Here is a 22,645-nt window from a genome sequence, read left to right on the forward strand (position 1 = left end):
ATTTCACATAGAGTCTAATCAGTGATCCCCAAGCCAACATGTTGCTAACCAACCCCTTGGATGTTGCTCCCAGTGGCCTTTTTTTTTTTTTTTTTTAATTCCTGGCTTGGAGGCAAGATTTGGTTGCATAAAAAACAGGTGTACTGCCAAACCGAACCTTCTGTAGGCTGCCAGTCCACATAGGGCTACCAAATGTCCAATCATAGTTCTTATTTGGCACCCCTGGAACTTTTTTTTCATGCTTCTGTTGCTCCCAAACACTTTTACACATGTAATCCACATTCAAATGGAAAAAGGATGGGGACCCCTGGATTAGAACAATAAAGCTAATGGTTTTTGTTTAATATTTAACAGGTATTATATATTCGGAGACAATACTAAAGGGAAGGTAACCTTTCACTTACCACATACTATGGATCATAATGTGTATTTTTAGGGCCATGGCCCACAGGGACATTCATTGCCTGTGGTTAATCTCGGCCACTGCAGACGACTTATCTCCCCGAAATGCATTCCCACTGGCAATAAAGTAAAAGTGAATCACCTGTGTGAAGGCACAAACTGCACTTCTTTTCTCCTGCAGGAAACTTTGCGTGATTTAGGAAAACAAAGTGGTGTGTATGCCTTCCCATCGGTAGCATTTTGGGAAGATTTGTCGCCCCCAGTAGCCAAGATTTAACTGCAGGAGACTAATCTCTCTGTGCCATGGCCCTTCATTTTCTTGTCCAGCGTAATTTATGACATTCTGTATGCATTTGTAAGTTCTTAATTAGCATATTTCCTTCAGTTTAAAGGAGATGGAAAGTTAAAATTATTAGGAGGGCCAAGTTGTTAGGCATCCTCATCACCAGGGATCCTAGTTGCTTACCTGCTCCCCTTCTTCAAAAAATGCACCAGCTTAGGCTACTGCCAAGCACTGGGTTGCTATCTTCTTAGAAAAGCTCTACACATGTAACCAAACCAGGACACCTGGAAGATCGAAAAAAAGATGGCAGTGTGTAGTTCAGCACAGTACCCTGGGTTGGTGTATATTTGAGTGCAGGTTAGATGGTAAGTATCTAGTGATAAAAGGGCTTGACTTTTAGTTTAGTGTTCCTTTTAATAATTCAAAATGTTGTTTTATGTAAGCACATTTTACATGAAATAAATGTCTAATGCCAGTTGTTTGCCCTACAGTTTGTGGTTGTGTTTGCAATCCTTGAAACCATTCCCCCAAGACTGTTAGTGAGACAGGCTAAAATGTTTTTACGGTACTTGTGTTCCAGGCAGCATTCCAATAGACTACTGCCTCAGGCTTCCAGGATATTAGGTTCACCTTCATACTGAAATAGTTTGTGAGGACACATTTTTATTCTCTAAGAAAGTTAAGATGATTTTGCAAAAGCATTCTACAATTACATTCTTACTTATTTTATTTAAAATGGAGATAAACAATCTGTATCTCTCTGTATGGTCGAGCAACTGCTCTTATTTTTATTTAGTGAATAAAATCCTAAATATGAAATGCTTTCTTACTTAAAGGAACAGTAACACCAAAAAATGAAAGTGTATAAAAAGAATTAATATATTATATTCTATTTCTCTGCACTGGTAAAAGTTGTGTGTTTTCTTCATAAACACTACTGCAGTTTATATAAATACTCTGCTGTGTAGCCATGGGGGCAGCCATTTAAATTGAAAAAAGGAGAAAAGGCACAGGTTACTAAGCAGATAACAGATAAGTAGCAGATTCCCATTGTATTCTACACAGTTTATCTGGTATCTTCTTATGTAACCTGTGCCTTTTCTCCTTTTTTCAATTTAAATGGCTGCCCCCATGGCTACACAGCAGCTATTTCTATTAACTATAGTAGTCTTTCTGTAGCAAACACGCAACTTTTACCAGTGTAGGGCAATAGTACATTATATTTTAATTATTTTAAAACATTTTTATTTTTTAGTGTTACTGTTCCTTTAATAGCATCTAGACCAGTCATTCCCAAAGTGTGGGGCTGGTCTTTGTAGGTGGGGTGGGGGGAGTAGGCTGCTCCCCAAACGAGCAGATCTTAACTCGATATGCCTACATTGAGGTGGCCTGAGGGTCAAATGATTAAATCAGATTGTCAGGAGGGTCAGGACCACATGAGCAAGTCAATGCCCTTCATACCTGACAGTATTTTTAAACCTGCCAATCATTTTTTAGTCAGGTATCAGTCACGTCGGCTCTTTAGAGGGCTCCATACACGGGCCGAAAAGCTGACAACTCTGTCCACCTACAACTTTTATTGGCCCATGTATGGCCACCTTTAGGCTTTAAAGATTGTATCCGTTTGAAGGCATCTGTTAAAAATGATTTAACTGACAAATAAAACTGAGTGTTGAAAAAGAATGACTCTCTTGTTTGCAAATTATACTGTATATGAGGTGTGGCTGGGTGGCATGCCGCCCTAGGCCCTGGCCTTTCTGCCCTGGCCACAAATCCAGGCCTGGCAGAGGGTGGCACATACTTAATGCTGCTGAAAGGGGATGCTTTTGCTCATTGACTTGATATCATTTGTTGGGAAGGTGCAAGAGTGCAGAATTCATACTGCTGCTTGTAATTACTGAAGAATTTATTGTGATTGGTCAGTGATGGTAATCTGTCCCACTAGGAATCTACAAATAAACCATTTTTGTGTTTAGTCTTAGTACTGACACACTCAGCTGATGTGGTTTCAGGGGGCAATGCAAGAAGTAGCCAAGACCAGTAACCCCTTCAACCTAGGAGCACCTCAGCTGGGGCAGTTTTTGGTGACTGACAACTGGGGTGGAATAAGAAATCAAAGGGAAGCAAATGCATTATTATTTTGTAGGAACTGATAAATGCTGCATTTTGTTTTGGAGCAGATATAGTGGGTGGTCTGATTGGCAGTACACAAAAGACAGGTAAATAAAGTAGTTGCTGTTCCCTTCTATGTGCTTTTATAGCATTTATGTAGAAAACATGTGAAAAATACTTTACACTGTCTTGAAGTGACATTAAATTGTCAGACTAATATTATTTTCAAGAAAATCTCAAACTGCCAAAATCTGGTTTCCATAACTACCGTACATCCCCAGCTGCTGTTTCAAAAGGTATGTTTGGCATTCTGTCTTGTCAGTAATGTTTATTGTCAGAGACCTTCGCTTCCCCAGTACAGCATTCATACCGAAATGGTAACTGACCTTTCAACATTTGTTATATTTATTTTGTGACAGACTGTCCAATAAAGACATATTTTCTTTAAATCCCTTTTGGCTTTGCCTTATACCCACCCAAACTTATTGCCCCCTTTCCATGTGCATTCACACAGAGTACTCTGCATCAATGTTCCTTCTAAGCTGTGCGCTCCTTTGTTTATACACAACAAACTGTGTGAAAACACACAATTAGGTACTTATGACTCACCCACTTCTCTTCGCCCAGTTTTTTTTTTTTGTTTGCTTTTACTTAAGTTCACGTAAACAATTTTTTTATTGCACATAGCCAGAAACACAATAATGGGAATATTGCTCTGAATTTGTCAACTGATTTTTCCTGTTCCCCCTTCCTCACTAATATACTTTCTCAGCTGTTTACCCAGTTTCCATACCTCCACACCTCACTTGTCCTTTCACTGCCTGTAGTGCCCGGGGTTATAGTCACACCAGGGTTTGCCTGTAGAGTCCTCCAAATAAAATCTCCAATGAACTAAACTTGTAGACACTTTCCTCCATGGCCCTACGCAGCACAACTTGCAGCTGACATAATCCGCCACAGTAGTTAGCAGTTATCCAGAACGCTTGGGACCTTTCCATTATTTGGATTTTTATACCTTAAAGGGCCTATTTATTATGCTGTGTAAAATGATATTCACTGAAAAATGGTGTAAAAAGCTGCAAATTTATCAAGGTGTGTTTTATTTTACTTCATGGTGTGGTGGTTATCAATGTGTAATAAACACCACAGGTGTTTTATTTTACTTGCTGTAAGAAAAAACATGTTAAAAAATTATACTTTTTTTTTTTGTCACCGTTTTTTACATTGCATAACAAATCTGCCCTCAAGTCTGCAAAAAAGACATTTTAAACATGGATTACCCAATGGTATTTGTATTGATAACTATATTTTAATTGAAATCAAGTGCAAGGTACTGTTTTATTATAACGGGGGGAAAAAGGCAACCAATTTTTACATTTTTTTTTTTAATTATTTTGATTAAAATTTTATGGGAGATGGCCCTGTAATTCGGCACTTTCTGTATAAGTGGGTTTTTGGATTAACGGATTCCATACCTGTAAACTCATCATTAATTATTATACACAAGCATCTCTTTCATAGTTTTGGTGTCGCCCCTTCACTCAAGGAATGGGTACAGTAACGGGTGATTAGGCACATTTCAGCCCCAAAAGTTCTTGTACTCTGACTTTATTGGTAGCCAAATCAAACATCTGGGTAAGTTTGTTGGATCTCTTCCCGTTTAAATGACTGTCATGTTTTACTTTTAAGCTCAACTATGTGTCCTTAAATATCCCTTCAAACATGCTTTTCATAGCTACTGACTTAGAGAGGCATGAGAATTGTGAGTCATACGGGTGATGATCATTGGTTTTTCCTTTTGTAATTTGTATATTCATCTTACAGATATTTCATGAGTATAGCAAGTGGCTTCATTTAACCTTTTAATTGCTGGAATAAAAAATGTAATTGCTTCTCTGTTGCAAATTATATAATATATAAACTGATTTAAAAATAAAAAGTACACCATAAAATAATGTCAGAATCCCTTTAAGTTAATAGGCTAATGTGCCTTGGTTTGCAGACCTGGTTATGTTTCTGTACTCTTGTTTACAGTATGTCAGACAAGTCTAAGTGGGGCACAATGAAATTCTGAGCTGTGATAGCATCAAGCTTCAGCAGAATCCTCCGTAATCTTGCCAAACATAAGCACTAAAGGAATGTTTGTTTGTTTGTTTTTTTTTTATAGCGTCAGTCCGATAAACTACAAAAAAAAGAATCTGTCACCTTATTTTTATTATACAAAACTGCTACATTTCTTATTCTACAAGTTAAAAGCCCTGCAAGGTCAGCAACTTGAAATCAATGAGACAGGAGCCATTAGCTGAGCCAATCTCCTGCTGATACTTGCTGATAGACTGGAAACCCCCTTTTGGCTGGCGAGCCTGAACATTAGGGGGCTGCGGAGGCTGAGGTAGGCTTTCTGTCCGGGATGATACCAAATAAGGTAGCAAGAGCTGGCACGGGCAGAAATTGTGCTCAGAACTGCAGTACATGCTGACCCAGGTTAATATTTTACCTTATGTATACTAATATGTGGCAGTCCGGGTGTGCTTTACTTCCCTTTATTTGCTCAGGCATAGACAGGTAGCTACTTTTTCTAAGCCACTAAAACCTTCTTTTTTTTTTTTTTACACAGTAGACCACACCCCCAACTGGAAGCCCCGCCTTTCAACACCACATTTTTTAACTCCTTCACAAACACCCTAGGGGCAGATACACATTATTAAAACGTATAAACGTTTGTACCACCTGTCCACTAGGGCAGAGTTAATTTTTATAAAGAGGATTTTACCTAAAAATTGTTAGTTTTCATTTTTTTTAATAAATAATTTACCCCCCTTTTCCTATCTTTTCACCCTCCTGTCTGCAGTTTAAACTTTACTCTGATTCTTAGGTTTACTGACTCTTAACAACAAAGCCTTTGTCTAAAATCAAAATATAGGATAGCTAGAATAGAAGCTTATTGTCAACAACAAACATAATAAGAAAAATATCCATAAATATTCCATATTTAAGACAATGTATTACGCATCACATTTAATCTTTGAACAGCTGGAGTCCTGTGTGATCTGTTTTCACACCTGTTGTGCAAATTCCTAAGTACAAGTGTCCAAAATACAACAACAATTCTATTTTGCAACCTGATCTGTCTATGACATGCTAGATACCTACACCCCTCTACCTAGAACTAAAGCAGCCATTGCATTCCTGTAACACAGCAGTTGTGTCAGTCATTTTGATTCGATTTGGTAAAGGTTGTGATTTTAAGCTTTATGGTGATAAATCAATTGTAACCTGTTTGAAAGCTCAGAAATATGTATATGCAGTACTACAGGGTTAGCTTGCTGTAATGCTAAGCTACCTTAAGGCTATGTTCAGTGAGTGCTTAATGACACTATGCAGTCTAAAAACTGTTATTGACAATTTGGCACTCCTGTTTTTGCATAGGTACAACTTCTTCAGTCCTGTCCAGTTTTAATAATTTTGAACTTTTTGCTATTTTGGATTACAGTTTTTTGTTTTTTTTTATAGTACAGTACCATGTTTTTATCACCAGCTATATAATAGAATGAAGAAAATAAAGGATACAGGTAGCCAGACCCAGACCTCATCACCTCACCCATAACACCCCCTACCTATGATATGGCCTCTAAATTACTAAGGCAGTATTACACAAGTTTAGGGATTTTGTATTGTTTAAGGACATACTTGGCTTTGAATTATAATTTAGTATTAGTTGCATTTGGACTGATTCAGTTCCCATAATTTACAAAAATGATGATATATTTAAAAGTAAATAGTTACTTTTATAGGAACCTTGATATACATTCTCGCTCATACCAGGTTTTCTACCCGGACAGTAGAAACAGCAGAAATTAGGTTCCACTGAACAAGCCAGATCTCGTTTGAGCGGGTTAGATTTTTTCCGTCGGATCGGGGACCATATCAGTCTGTGGTCCGACGGGCCATATATCTGCTGTTTTAATGCAATAATTTGGCCCTAGGGCCAATATACAGTAGGTGGGCATATCCGATGGTCCATATACCATAGGTGGGCATATCAGGAGACAATCTGCTAGTTTGCCGGCCTCGCCAGACGAGCGTATCTCACAGTGTATGGCCACCTTAAATGCCTATCACATTCATACAAACTATGGTTCGTTTTATCACAGATTGGTTAACCTGCCTTCATGTTTTTGGCTCATGGGAGCAAGCTAGAGGAAATCTACACAGGCATGGTTAGTACATACAAACTCCTTGCATTAGCTAATGTTTTACTGGATAGCCTTCTGAAATCCCAGCTGATTAGCAACACTATGGATTAAACTGGACCTTGCAGTTAAACCAGGATCTGTTTAGGACAAACAAAAAATGTATGTATTGTAGTGTTTCTGAGGCAAACACGCCAGTTGTACCAATGCAGGGCAACAGTACATTATACTGTAATTACTTTTATAGACTTTCATATTTAGGTGTTACTGTTCCTTTAAGATTTACTTTTTGCCTGTTTTGGTAAGAGGCAAATCTTTTCTACTGGAGTGAGCTCATTTTATTATTTGCTTATATTAATATATTTAATCGTGAAATGGCCTTTATACTACTACTCTGTACCTGTCACTATGCATCATTCTTATGATCTTTGTTTTTAATTGCATAAATGGTACTGTCAGCTTGACATAAATGCTGGCAGTAAATAAACTTTGAGACCATTAAGTACTGTCTCTTTAAGTTAACTTTAATAAATAGTAGAGGAGCAGCAATTTCTGCATCAAGATTTTTTTTTTTTTTTACTGTTATAAAATGAACTCATACGGTTGCTAAATTTTTAATATTTGTTATACAAAAAATGTATTAAACTATGTTGCATATTACTAGTGGCTGGGGAGTTAAATAACTTTGGTTTCCATTTGATTATGAATTGGAACTGCTAGACATAGCAGTTACTATTTCTCCCCATAAATACTATTCTCTGAGAAATCTCCCAGTTTGGTACAATAGCAGGATAAATAGTCATAGTTGTCAAGTTAAGCACACCAGAACACAGTTCTGTGTAAGATCACAGGGGCATAATCTTTTTACAAAAGGAGGAATTAAAGGGCATATTATCATTTATTTTTAATAAATATTATTAAAGATTAAAGTGCCCATTATCATTCTGTGCCATCACACACTGACTTAAATGGGGGAACCCTTTGTGCCATCAGGCTTACAAAAAGAAGCAGACTTGGCTATTGGCTTAGAGTGCACCCAGACAGCTGACGGTCACAGTGGCCTTTATTTTGTTAAGCTCATTTATTTTGAGACTTTGCACCAGTTGGTTGCATACTTTGCGACTAATATCTTTCAATCTACAATATGCTGGCTAATCTTTTAGAAGATAAATGTGCACTGCTGAGCAGATCCAGAGTTTGTACGCAACCACTGATACTTGCTTGTACTTCTTATATCCATGGGGAACAATTTCATGCCTGGCTTATGTTTCTGGGCCTGTGGCCTCTTAATAGTATCAGGTTTGGTGGATAGCTGCACCAGTTTCATTCCTAACTGTTTATTCAACTTTACAGCAGTGACTCTGTGCAAATATTTGAATATTTTCAGGTTTCTTTGTGTGACCTTCCTCAATTTATATGTAACAAACCACATTACTGCACCGTTTTGCTCTGTAGTATAATAGTCTTCATCAGATATGTGTTGTACAGAGCCACTTGCTACCAACCATCCCAAATTGTTTTTGAAAAAACATTGTCTTCCCTTTAAGGACCAGTAAAAAAAAGCCCTGCAAAACAAAGCTACAGGTATTTTTATATAAATTTTTTTTAAAGTGTATTGCCCTGTGTATGGCCACCTAAAGTTAAAACTATGTGTGAATGCAAGCGGGACACATTTGGTTGCTAGCTTCTGGTCTGCCTTGTGGTTTGTGGGGCAAAAGACCAGTTACACACACTTATACACAAAACTAATGCTAATAACGAATTCCCCTTAATAAATTTGCATTGGTGTAAATACAGCATCTCAAAAAAAAAAAAAATCAACTTTGTTTTTGTGAGTCAGATCCTGGGACTTAATCACTACATAGTGAAATAACACAGTGCAATTTCACTAATTATTAAATTGCAGAGTGTTGTCCTGACAATCCCAGCGACCCAGTTTGTTTCTGCATTCACTTATTTCCTACTACTCTTTGTATTCTTAATTGTATCAAGAGTTTAAGCCACTAATTAAGCAGATTTATTTTTTCATTCCAATAAATTACCATAGTATGGCTTTAAATTTCACCGATGTAAAATGTGTACATGTGTGTTTTTTTTTTTTTGTTTTTTTTTTTCAACTAACATCTTTTTTCTAAAAGAGAGTGCTATTTACTAATTTTTACATTTATGCCAGGACACCCTGTCCAAGGGATTCTGATAAGCCGTGTGTTTGCCAGATTTCTAGCACAGTGTATCAGTGAAGTTGTGACAGCAGTGAGATTCAGTATCAGAGTGATTGGGTTTATACAGTAATACAGCCTGCAACTCATTCCCTTAAAATACAGATTGCCACAACTCATCTGAACGAAATGTGCTGTAGAAAATAAGTGCCAAATCCAATTAAGCATGCTGACATAAAATATGCAGCAAACTGCAAACAAGACATTATGTCCTCATAAGGAGCAGTACCTGTTTAAGCTTTCTGTTTGGCAAGCTTGCCCATTGTCTTTCTTACAGTGCAAAACTGCTAGTAATAAACTCCAATTAACCAAAATTCTTTATTTCTGTTCATTATACATTTTGAAGGTAGACTGGACTGAATTTACCAAAAATGTGACATTTGGCCATGTGCAATCTCAGTTATTTTTATTTGACACTAGTATGGTTTTCGTGCGTAACTGGATACCTTGCATAATGCACATTGGTAAATCACAGTGTAATGAGGGTTGCTTCAGCGAGCATAATTTCTTTTGCCAAACATATCCAGGAGGTAAACAATGTTATGCTTTGTATGATTTTTAGTCTGTCATTGCATTAATTCTTGTTGGGTTTTTTTTAGATACCATGGGCTGTATAAAAAGTAAGGAAGACAAAGGACCATCTATAAAGTACAGAACAGAGCCCAAGCCTGATTCAGGAAGCCAGTATGGAGGTGACCCAACACAAGCAACACAATCACCTGGAATTAAAGGACCAGCACCCAATTTTAATAGTCATTCCATGACACCATTTGGCGGTTCTTCAGGAATAACCCCTTTTGGAGGAGCATCATCCATATTTTCACCAACACCAGTCCCATACCCTGGGGGATTAACAGGTATTTTTGTTTTTTTTTTATATTTTGTTTGGAAAAACTCTTAGCAAACATAGCTAAGATCAGGTAAAAGGTGCAGTCTACTCTTTTTCAGCACATGTAAAATTAATAGGACTTGTGCTGCCTTTTTTTTTTTTTTTTTTTGACTATTTTAGTCATAACAGAATCCATTGATCTGTGTTTTTTTTTTTTTTTTTTATCTTGCATTGGGCAGGGCAAATATTAAAAGAGAAACCTCTTTCTCTTTCCAAGTGTAATCTATTTTGGGAGTAGGAGACAGTAGCAAATTACTAGTCCATAGATAAGCTTTGTATAATGCACTCTTCCTTACCTCAAATTGTGACAGGCGCGGCTTCTGGGGCAAGAGAAGGGTTAGCTTATACAGGTATAGGATCGACAAACTAGCCTCATTACAGGGGAAAGAAGTATGGTGAATGAAAACAATTACTCATTAGTTAACACATACAACTAAAGCTGGTCATAGACTAATAGATCTGTTTGACCTCTGGAACAATAAGAAATACTAATTTGCACCATACTTGTTGTGCTGGCTAAATTTCTTATTGGACTTTATTGGGATCGCCGACTCTGGGCCGTGCACCAAGTACTAAGCATTGGAGGAGGTAAGGGTGTGCTGGTGGAACTTTTTTTTCTCTATTGTATGACCTCTGGGATAATCATTGGAAATGTAATACCTGTCAATAGAGGACTGCATCAATGCTCTAATAAGGTCTTTGGCACAATGAGCTATTTTAACAAGGTATCAATTTTGCAGACTGTCTGCCTCCATACATGAGTTGGTGCATGGCCACCTTTTTTTTTTTTAAACTATATATATTTAGGAAGATATAAACCTTATTTCAAACTATGTATCTTAAGGTCCCCATACACGGCCCGATAGTAGCTGCCGATATCGGTCCCTTGGACTGATTTGGCAGCTAATCGGCCCGTGTATGGGCAGAACCAAGCGGCCTGGCCGACCGATATCTGGCCTGAAATTGTCCAGATCTCGATCGGCCAGGTTAGAAAATCCAGTCGGATCGGAAACCACATTGGCTCGTTGATGCGGTCCCCGAACCGACTGCCCCATGGCCGCAAATGTAATTCAATCGTTTGGCCCAGGGCCAAACGATCGGATTATTTTTTTTTTTAGCTACTTGCTACCCGATATCGCCCACCCGTAGGTGGGGATATCGGGTGAAGATCTGCTCGCTTGGCGACATCGCCAAACGAGCAGATCTTATGGTGTATGGGGACCTTTAGTTGTATGATTTTCCTGCTTCTTCCTATTGTGGCCTTAGTTTGTCTAATCCCTGACAGCCTTAGGTGCTTTAATTTTAGCCTGCCCTGTTAAAGGGGTTGTTCAACTTTAAAGTGTAGAGTGTGCTATTCTGAAACAATTTGCAATTGGTCTTCATGTTTTATCATTCGTGGTTTTAAAATTCTGCAGTTTGGAATCTAAATAGAATGGTAAGTTACAAAAACTAACAATAAAATTGTAGCTTTAAAGAGCAAAGGTTTTTCTGCTGTGGTCAGTGACCCCTATTTGAAAGCTGGGAAAGGTTAGAAAAGAGATGGCAAATAATACAAAAACTATAAATAATGCAGACCAAAAACTGCTTAGAATTGGCCATTCTATAACATACTAAAAGTTAACATAAAGCTGAACTGCCTCTTTAAAATAAAGAAGCATAGGTCTCCAGGAGACATATAAAGGTTTCTGTTGTATCTCCAGCTATTCTCACTTCCCATAATTGCTCAATTTATATTCTTGTTGATGAAACATACTATTATTGATGACCAGGTACAGCATGCTTTCACATAAGTGCACCATGTGTTCCTTTTAACTTTGTGTGGTCTATTGACTTTCCATTATTCTCATGTCAGGGGAGTTGTAAACAGAAGACTGGCAGTGAATTTGACTCCATTAGTATTTTTCCAACATCGAAGCAAAAATTAATAATTAAAAGGTTGGTGCTTTTCCAACAAATAAAGGCAATAAGATACAGTCCAGTATAAAGAGTACAGTGAGTCGACATAAACTGGAATTGTCTAAATGTATAAAATAAACAAAAATCCTTGCTTTGTTCAGCTCTTTATTCACATAAGCCATACTTCATTTTACTTTTTAGTGTGGCCTCATTTTATGGTCTTTCAGTTTATTACCTTCCTGTTTTACCACGTAGCCTGCACCAGAAAATGTTGATGTTGTTTAATGTCACTAGCAAGTGACAAGCCTGGCAAACAACAAAATCCAATTTGTTGTGAGGCTTTTGTGTTGTTGTTGTTGTTGTTCTTAAAGGGGTAGTTGACTTTTAAATTTAAAATATAGTATGAATAAGATATTCTAAGGCAATTTTTAACTGGGCTTCATTGTTGGCTTTTGTGGTTTTTGAACTGTTTTGTTCTTCATTAGCACACTCCTCCAGTTTGCAATTTCAATTAACCTTGCCAGTTTTGAACCGGATAGCCTGCTTTTTCAAGTGACTCTCCGGTTCAAGCTTTGTTTTTCAACATTGATACAACAGGACCAAAATCCACCCAATTGCATTAAGTGATGCAATAACCTTGCCCCCACATCATAACTCCACTTCCAGCGTCAACATGTCCACTACCAACATTATCACACCCACACCCAACGTCACTGCTCCACACTCATGTTGTCAGCCGTACTGGCGAAGGTGGGAACCCAATTTTTAAGCTGTATAACAGAGTAACCAGATGAATGGAAATGGCCTTAATAGAATAAAAATTAAACCATAGCCATAAAATTGTAGTCTTACAAAGCAGTTGGGGTCAATGCCCCCCCACAACCAGCATTTTAAATTGGAAGCTGGAAAGAGGCAGGAGATGAAGGTAAAGTAATTCAAACTAGATAGCCATTAAAAAGTGGCTTAGGTTATTTTATAACATACTAATTGATATAATTGAGGCTAATTTAGACTTCATAAAAGGCAAAGATAAGGCCTGAAACATCGCCTCTCTGTGACCTAAATCATTTTTTTGTTTCACTTTTGCAAAAAGGAGTACTGCTACAACCTGCAAAGAATTTTTTAACATACTAAGTGAAACTGACACAAACAAAACTACTTATTAAATTATTAATCTACATAAAAAGTTACCTATAGGTCATATTGATCATTTTTTGCTGCTAAGTTTGCTTTTATAAGTTCAAGTTTGAAATATTTGTTACTTGAAATTCCTAAACCTGACTGTCAACCTGTTGGCTTCTAATGGTAACGGACAACGGCTGCACAAATATGGCACCCCCTCATAGAGGAACGTGGGGGATCAGATAGGTAATATACGCAAAAGCATCCGGCAAATACTTTTATGACAATTATAAATAGCATGCAAAGATAACGTTATGATAGATGTAAAAAAAAGTTTAATTTCTATTCAATTGTCTGAATTAAAACTTGCCAGAAGGTAGTTAAGCCCTAGCAATGCCGGGCTCTCTACATGCATTTTAAAGGACATGTCAACCCAACTTTGCAATATACAGTCAGAACACATGTGTAATGGTTAAGTTATTTGTATACTTGCTATTAAAAGCAGTGTTTGTCGTTTTCTATTCCCTGCCCTGGTGGCTTTTGCTTTTGAAACAATGTAACACAAGCCAACAGATTGACAGACCTCTTGCTGAAGAAGACTGGCTTTTGCAACATTGTTAAAAAAATCATAACCAGGAGTTCAGCAAATAAATACAAACATGTAGTACAGGTATCGGACCCCTTATCCGGAAACCCGTTATCCAGAAAGCTCCGAATTACGGAATGTCCGTCTCCCATAGACTCCATTTTAATCAAATAATTCAGAATTTTAAAACTGATTTCCTTTTTCTATGTAGAAATAAAACAGAACCTTGTAATTGATTCCAACTAAGATATAATTAATCCTTATTGGGTGCAAAACAATCCTATTTGGTTTAATTAATGTTTTATTGATTTTTTAGTAGACTTAAGGTATTGAGATCCAAATTACGGAAAGACCCCTTATCCGGAATACCCTTGGTCCCGAGCATTCTGGATAATGGGTCCTATACCTGTACTTCTTTAGCGGCACATACAATGCATTTCCATGATTATTCAGCAATTACATCTAAAGTGATTTGCAGTGTTATTAAGTTGCAGCATGGCTTCCCCCACATCTGTGTGATATTACAGAGATTTTCCGTCTCCCCGCAACCATCGCTCCCACAACTTCTCTGTTTCTCTTATTAAATACTTTTCTTTTTACAATATTATACAAAAGCTTGACATGGATGTGTGCTAGTGCTAGCCAGTTACACACAGTATTAGATCATTTGATTTGTAAAAGCGCCATGGCTAAATCACAGACATGTGATAGCTGTAGACATTCTGTACACACTATTCAGAATGATAAAAGGCCAACAGCTGCTTGGGACACTTGCTTAACCCAAGGAGACTTAGCCCAGGGAAGCAAATTTTTTGCTAAACAGCTGCTGTCTTAATAGTTTAACTTCTTAAAGTCACATACATTTGTGTAGCTTTCAAAGAACATTGGTAGCGTGCGCTTAAAATACCATAATATAATTATTGCCAATTAAAACAAAACTATTGGAAGAATCAATATTTTAACTTATTCTTAAAGAAACACAATATGATGTGTCTCCTTGGGCCCACCCAAATCCTGTAGGCACCGGTGCTCTAGCTGCAGTGGATATAGTTCATTCTTTGTGTTCTGTAGATATATTCCATGTCTTCCTATTTGTTTTTTTTTGTTTTTTTTCTTAGGTTCCTCTCTAGTTTTGTTTGCTGTAAGTTTAATTACCTGATCTTTCGAGGATTATGAACTATGTGACTTACAGTTTACAGACAGCGTGAAGGAACTACATTATCCACAATGACACCACGTGCAGGGAATTGTGGGATTGGGAGGATGCAGGCTGAGGACAGTCACTACTGTTACATTTTATTTGAGTCTCAAAGTAGTCAGCCAGATCAGCAGAAGAACAGGGGGCTAGATTAGCCGTTTCAAATATTAAACCCTTAAATTAACATTAAATTGCAGAAGGCTGCATATTCTTTAATTGATGTATATTGCAAAGTTGCTTGAAACTATGTTTACTTTTCAGAAAGTTTAAGTTGTGTTTGGGTGACATTCCTCTTTAGCCTTGGGGTTAACAGATTAAGTAGCCAACCCTTAGGCAAGGTCACACAGTACGTTTTTTAAAATTTTTCTAGTTGTACCTAGAACCACTTGAATCCACTCTGTTCCATCACAGGCAGCTGATATCTGCCCTACAAATGCCTAGTTTCGTGTTTGTTGGCGGATACCATCTGTGTGTGCCTGCACCCAGGCGGATTAAATTCTTCTGGGTGCAGGCACAACTAGAAGAATTTTGAAGTGTTCAGACGGATTGTCAGCCTGCTCTTGCCCGCAGGCTGACAATCCACCCTGTGTGACCTTGCCCTCTAAGTGTCTGTGGGACACCCTCTCATACACTATATGCATGATATGCTGTTTTTCCCATGGCTTTCATTAGAACTTGCATCTGTAGGCTTGATTAGGTATTCTCACAATTCTATGACACACAGGCATATATTTTATATTGTGCTCACAATACTTTAGCATATGTATAAATATTAGTTTTTTCCTCATGACCCAGATTATTTATTCTACTGCTTGTAGGTGGCGTTACAGTTTTTGTGGCCTTATATGATTATGAAGCTAGAACAACAGAAGATCTGTCCTTTAGAAAAGGTGAAAGGTTCCAGATAATAAACAACACGTAAGTGAATTCAGTTCATTGCTTTCATCATTGTATTTTACACCTGTAACTTTCTTGTAGATGAAATATTAATCACTTTCATTACATAAGATTGCTGCTAGATAATTATTCTGTTTCTTCTAGTTAAAAGACAAATACTTAGAGGCATATTAAAAAAATATATTTTTAATTACCTGCTTAGTGAGCAAATTTCTGACCATGTGCTCCGGCCTGGGATACTTTCTTGTAGAGCTCAGCCGTTTTAATTTGATTCTCGAGTATCCCCTTCACCTGCCTGGGCAGGTACATATATAATAGTACTTTTGACTATTGTGGGCATGCCCAAGGCAGCACAGAGAATATTTAAAAAATAGATCAAACGTGGCAGGAGTTGTTGACTCCTTTTTCCTCACTGCATGTGCCCAGTATATTGGTACCCTTCAGTGGTTAACCAAAGGTTTTAAAAAAAAAAAAAAAAATATATATGTATTTTATTATTATTATTATTATTATTAAATGATTAAGAGCTCTTAATGGTGTGCTTTTTTTCTCGTGGGCCAGTCCTGCATTGAGGACAAAAAATGGGCAGGGCTTCACAGGCAAAATCGGCACATGTTGGATGGGACATCATCGAGAGAAACAAAGGTGTTTGTTCCTGATTTGATAATTCAGATGTTGGGGGTATAATAGATTTTTTTCCCCAGGGTAGTCCATCCTGTCAGTGCAGACGTTTGGGTTTAAACCAGTAAAAGAACAATAAATATACATACATTTTTTTTCTGGTAGGGTATATTGGTTATATGCTACTAGCAACTGTTTTTGTAGATCAGTTGATAATTTATCTGATTCCCAATAACCATTTACATACTTTGAATGAATAATTTATATTTCGATTATTATATACTACAATCATGGATACGTTTTGAATACAGTTCTTAATTATATCCAGTATATTGTTTGACCAAGGAGGTTAGGCCAGGCAATTGGATTCATCAGAATGCACCCCTAGTTCTTAGTTATGCCACCATCAGTTATAATCTATTTTCAATAGGATAGAAGCATATTTATCAAATGGTGAGCTTTAATTTTCATCCATTAATAAATACACTTTTCCATAGGAATAAATAGAACGTGGGTGAGTTGTTATGTATTCTGCTCTGAACTCACATTTTGATAAATCTGCCCCTTGTGTCTCGTGAGTGCTCTATTTGCTTCTATGGATGAGTATTTACATTTAGACTTTATTGGCAGCTCCCGAGCTGTTATTTATGTTCTTGGCAGTGACTTCCTTATTTACATAGGTATATGTGCTCCTCGTTTGGCCATCAGGAGAGCTTCAGAACACTCCTTAGAAGTATTGGAGTAGTTTTTTTGGCTTTGTTTTTTAGACTTATAAGTATCCGCTTTTATGTGAGTTAAAAGCATAACATTATTTGAAGTCCCAGTATTCTAATTAAAGAAATGCATATTTCAAAATCTTTTTGTTAGATCATTGTAATTCTTTGCTGCAGACTGGAGCATGAATATGCCAGCAGGTCAGCAATTTGAGCAACCCTGCAGTCATATATGCTCTTTGCATACTTTATGTATTCCCTGAATGCCTTGCAGTTGGCAGCTACAGATGGTGTATCCTCTGCTTAATATGACAGTTGTCAAAAGCACACAGTGTGTGTGACAGGTGTACATGTAGTAAAGCGTAGCAGTTGTCCATTGTAAAATCTGTCATAAATAAGAAGTGCTTGTGATACATTTTATATATTCCTGTCAGCTGCTAAATATGCAACAAGTGATTTTTACACTTCTCAAAGATAATTAGTATTATGTACAATTCCTACATACTCATTCGTTTTATATGTGGCATATGGGTGATTGTTACCTTAATATTTTTGTATTTCTCTCAATAAGTCAGTATCCATTTATACTTCAATACTGCATAGAAAACTTAAGGATACTATGAAAGATGCCTAGAAACAGCCTGCTTCATGACATAATTCCCTTATTAGGACAGCCGGTGTACCTGCGAGCGTTTCCTCTGCGCCGCTTGCGCATGTGCAGTAGAGTGAAAGGCTGAACTTTACAAAAAAGTTGTTTTTCGCTCCACTGCACAAGCACCGGCCCCGGGTGCAGTTTTGCTCCTAACAGGAGCACCAGCCCGGGGTAAAAGGTAAGTGATAACAATCACTGGGGGGTGCCTAAAATTTGCCACTCCCCGGTGATTTTTACCTTTCCTTCTCCTTTAAAGATGCACATAATAAAATTACAGGTGCTAATTGTAGCAGAGTAAATGCCGAAATCTCTAGGGAGGTGATCAAACACTGTTATCTAAAGTTCAGATTATTAAAACTTTTAAAATAAAATGTATATATAGCTTGTTCCTTGTTTGTCTTTTATTACATGGATAATAAACTAAACATACATTTTTTGTATAGAAAGGATAAATGTGAAAGAATGGTTAGATTGAATGGCATGGAATGCGTGGAATAAGATGTCAAATATGTGTGGCATAGGGGTAAACTGTGGAATAAGTCGTCATAATTTGAAGCTGGCTATAATGCTTAGCACTGCCTTGGCATGGCGTGGAAGAGGATCGTGCTTATGACTGGCACATGACATAAGATGATTACAATGTATGGGAATTCTTTGGATAGAATGTCCTTCTATCCAAAGAATGTTTCAGATATGGGTAAAATTAATGGAAATATGATAACTAGAATGCATGGGATTAAAAATAACAGGATAGTATAATAGTTAGAATGCATGACTAGAAACCATGGTATTGAGTGGCTGGGATGAATGGAGGAATATATTTGCACATTGCAATTAAATGAATGTCTAACATGTGTGAGATAATGGAACAACGTTTGCTTTCTGTGAAAGCAAAAGTGGATTTAAAGAAAGGTATACTTACTTGGGGCAAGGCTCCTTTAAGTGTGGTTCCAGTTAGTAGTGCATTCATTTTCAGAGAAATACATTTTCTCAGGATTAGGCTGTCCTGTTAAGAATGTTAAAGTTAGACCTGTCAGTTCTGGATTAGTTAAAAAAAAGCTTCTAAATCTTATAAAAAGTCCTTGTAGGCTGGGAGTGTATGCTTATTTACAGAAACGATCTACGCAGCATTGAATTATCAGTTGCTAACTAAAAAAAAAAACCTTTTAGTGCAATGGCTAAATGATTTGCAATTATATTCTAAATAGCAGGGAAAGTGATCCATCCAGTATAATTAATTCAGGCAGTTTTATATTGTTGGAAATGCACGACAGATGGAAATGTGTTAGTATCATTACAGCATATCTGGAGGGCAAAGCATGGCTTATAGTATAATGATAGCACATAAAACACCAGTGCTATTGCATGCATTTAATGATTTCACTGTGATTTGGGTACTTCTATAGAATTCAAACACAAAGTATGCTTTTTGTGAAATATACATGTAGTTAATATTTTGTGATCTTGGATACATCAAAAGCAAAGCCAAGAACATTAAAGATTTCTTTCAATTCAAATGAAACAAATGTATAAACAACCCACCAGCGATATTTTTGTTTTGTTATCTATTAATGTACTCCTATCATGCTACTACTGCAAGCTCTCTAATTAAAAGAGGGCATCTTCCTACCAGCAGGAACTCTGCAATAATGTAATATTACTGGGTGGGATGGAAAAGGGGCAGCAGGATTACAATTTGGACAGGGGTGTTAACATAAAAATCCTAACATGCAGTAATTAGCAGGTTGCCAGCCAGTTACTGGCAGGGTAACATAATGCAATTTATATACTGTTCCTTGACATCTGTTGAGTCATTCCCTGAAAATAATTGTGCAGATGAAACTATCTTTCCCAACATGCTATTGAACTATACAAATATTATACTTTAATCTGAAGATCTTCCAATTCCTGTTTAAAGGTTAGTTGTCTTAAACAGTACCTTATCTAGATCAAGGGTTAAGGTTTTGGCTATACTGGAAGCCTGTTTTGCTTCTAAAGATGGCCATTTATGTTCAGATTTTAGTCTTCTTCCAACAAACGTTCAGATATCGGTCGTACATTTAAATGCAACAATCTAAAACTAACATACAGACTGAAATTGTAGGAGAAAGCCCTAAAAAATAACAAATGGGAGGATGTTCTGAATAGTTGGCAGACACCAATCGTATGAAAGTGACTTCCTGGTAATGTATTGTATACATACAGATTTTATTGTTATCTGACCAAAATTTTCCAACCTGTCCGATCAAGTAAACAACCATTTACCATGGTACTAAAATTACTGGGATGATAATTCTGAGCTCACACGTGGCCCGAAAAAGTGCAGCCACTAAAGTATTTTTCGAGGTTTTTTTTTTTTTGGTCATGCAAGCATATATTTATCAAACTGCCTTAATGATTGTTCTGCTTTCAGGTTTTATGAATCTGTGCCAGGTTGGAAAGGCATTCATTATTTCTGACCATTACTGGAAATCACTTACATGTGTAACACATCATTCTTATATGATTTGCCCTTGTACTAATGCTGTAACTATAGATTACATTTAAGATTGTGTGTAACATACAGATCTATACACTTGAGTCTGACTATTAACCATTTTATCTTCTTTTTTTGTAGTAGTAGTAGTAGCATTGAAAGATATTCAGAGGTAATTTTGTGACTACAAGATTACTTAAATTCTGACATACTCCCTTTTAACATGAAAAAGCATTAAGGGCTTAGATAAGAAATGCAGATTATATCAACCAGTTATGGTCAGTATAAGATAAAAAGAAGGATATGCAGACAGCCATTACAGGTATGGGACCTGTTATCCAGTATCCTCGGGATCTGGGGTTTCCCAGAGTCTTTCCATAACTTTGTATTTGATCCCACCTAAAATAAAATAAACAAAAAAAATATCCTATTAGGTTTATTTAAAGTTTCAATTATTTTTTAGTAGATTTAAAGGTATGGATATCAAAGTACTGTTTTATTACAGGGAAAAGGGAAATCATTTTTAAAATGTTCATCAATTGAATCTATGGAAGGGGGTGGCCTTCCTATCATTTGGAACTTTCTGGATAATGGGTTTTCAGATAATTGATCCCTTACTTTTTAATCATGCATTATAGACTGGAGTTTTAGTATGATTCTGCATAATTAGAATTATATAATTATAAACCGTATTGAGATAAATGGAATATTCATTCATCCTTGGACACGTGTTGCTGTTCTGCATGAACTATATATAAACTGCCATTTTGACTGGGAATGCTTTAAATAATTGTAATTTGTGTTTACAATTTTTTTTTCTACTGTTTCAGGGAGGGCGACTGGTGGGAAGCGAGATCAATAGCCACTGGAAAAACTGGTTACATACCCAGTAACTATGTCGCTCCTGCTGACTCCATACAAGCTGAAGAGTAAGGCCCCATTTGTTGTACCTTTCTGCTAAAGCCTTTATAGAAGAAGGTCACAAAAAAGTAGCTATATCATATATACATTTTGAGTTTGCCAGACCATTTTATTTAGCTTGCAATATGATATATCCAGTGCCATTATGCCATCTCAATTGTGCACCTATGTGTTTTCCTTGCATTTCACAGAATATCAGAATCGTGAACACTTTGCAGGTGGAAATAGTGCAAATAGTTTGCAACAGATATATGAACTAGTAATGAGTGAATCTGTCCCGTTTTCTGCTTGGCCGAAAAATTTTCGAAACTGCGTTAAAAAAAAAGTGGCTTTTTCCTCACTCTGCAAAGTTTCTATAGCATGTAGCTTAAAGGGGACCTGTCACCAAGAAATAAAAAGCTGTATAATAAAAGTCCTTTTTAAGTTAAACATGAAACCCAAATTTCTTTTTAGATTTTGTCATGATATAAAGCTTGCCTTACTAACAGCATCCACAAAATGGCACCCATCTGCTTTTTGTGATTGTGTAATTCCAAGAGAGAAGGAAACAAGATTTACATTATTTCAATAGTGTAAATGAAGTTTAATTTGCTCAACTAACACAATATAAAATAATTTGGAGTTATTTCTTAGGGTGACAGGTCCCCTTTAACAGTTAAGCAAAGAGAGACTTTTAGGACCCACCGGGACTTCTGCCTTGGGGGCCACTGCAACCCCCAATGGCCCCCCCACCCTTTCAACCCCCTCAGCGCATCGGGGGAGGTGGGAGGGAGACCCGTGGCTCGGTATAGTGCCCTGTGGGGATCGGGTCTGGGCCGCCGGGGCTCCCAGTGGCCCAGTCCAACCTGGGCCGAGCTACAATAGTGCAGCTTTATCATTGAAATATACTAAACTGAATATTTTTTTATATATCATTTGGATGAGCCGGGTACAGTAACATACACATAACGGGCTTTTTGCCATTACTATAAGCTGACAACTGAAATGTTATAATTGAACTGTGAATATTAGTCCTTAGTTGTTGCAAAACTACATTTTTTAGTGTATGGGTAAGTTCATAATGCTTTCTATATTGTGTTTAAATGTCTCCATACAAATTGATTTCTGATTTCCTAATGTTTTTAGATGGTATTTTGGCAAAATGGGAAGAAAAGATGCAGAAAGATTACTGTTAAACCCAGGGAACCAAAGGGGAACATTTTTAGTGCGAGAAAGCGAAACCACTAAAGGTAATGTTATTGATTGTGGAAAGTTTCTGGGATTTCTCTGATATCCTCTAATATGTTGTTATTTCCGTATAATTGTAAAGCTATTTCCAAATAAACTGCAAAATAGCAGTCTCCTGACTCTGTACTACAGCTTAGCTTCTGGCTGGGTGTTTTAGTTCACACCAACTTAAGCCTGCCAGTACGTGCCAGGACATACCTGGCCTACATATATTTTGCAGTAAATTACACTGCCCCAT

At 37.0% G+C, this 22,645-nt stretch overlaps 1 protein-coding gene across 2 annotated transcripts in view; it reads left to right on the forward strand.

Moving 5' to 3' along the window:
* yes1 (YES proto-oncogene 1, Src family tyrosine kinase) overlaps positions 1-22,645 on the forward strand; it is a 46,423-nt gene that overhangs the window by 16,470 nt on the left and 7,308 nt on the right. For both annotated transcript variants that reach the window (XM_012964577.3, NM_001008185.1), the window contains 4 exon segments: positions 9,809-10,066; positions 15,719-15,818; positions 21,090-21,188; positions 22,306-22,409. In XM_012964577.3, coding sequence (XP_012820031.1) covers positions 9,814-10,066; positions 15,719-15,818; positions 21,090-21,188; positions 22,306-22,409 — 556 coding nt within the window. In that variant the 5' untranslated portion in view covers positions 9,809-9,813.

This window comes from Xenopus tropicalis, chromosome 6, assembly GCF_000004195.4.
Source record: "Xenopus tropicalis strain Nigerian chromosome 6, UCB_Xtro_10.0, whole genome shotgun sequence".
In the NCBI taxonomy this organism is placed as follows: domain Eukaryota; kingdom Metazoa; phylum Chordata; class Amphibia; order Anura; family Pipidae; genus Xenopus; species Xenopus tropicalis.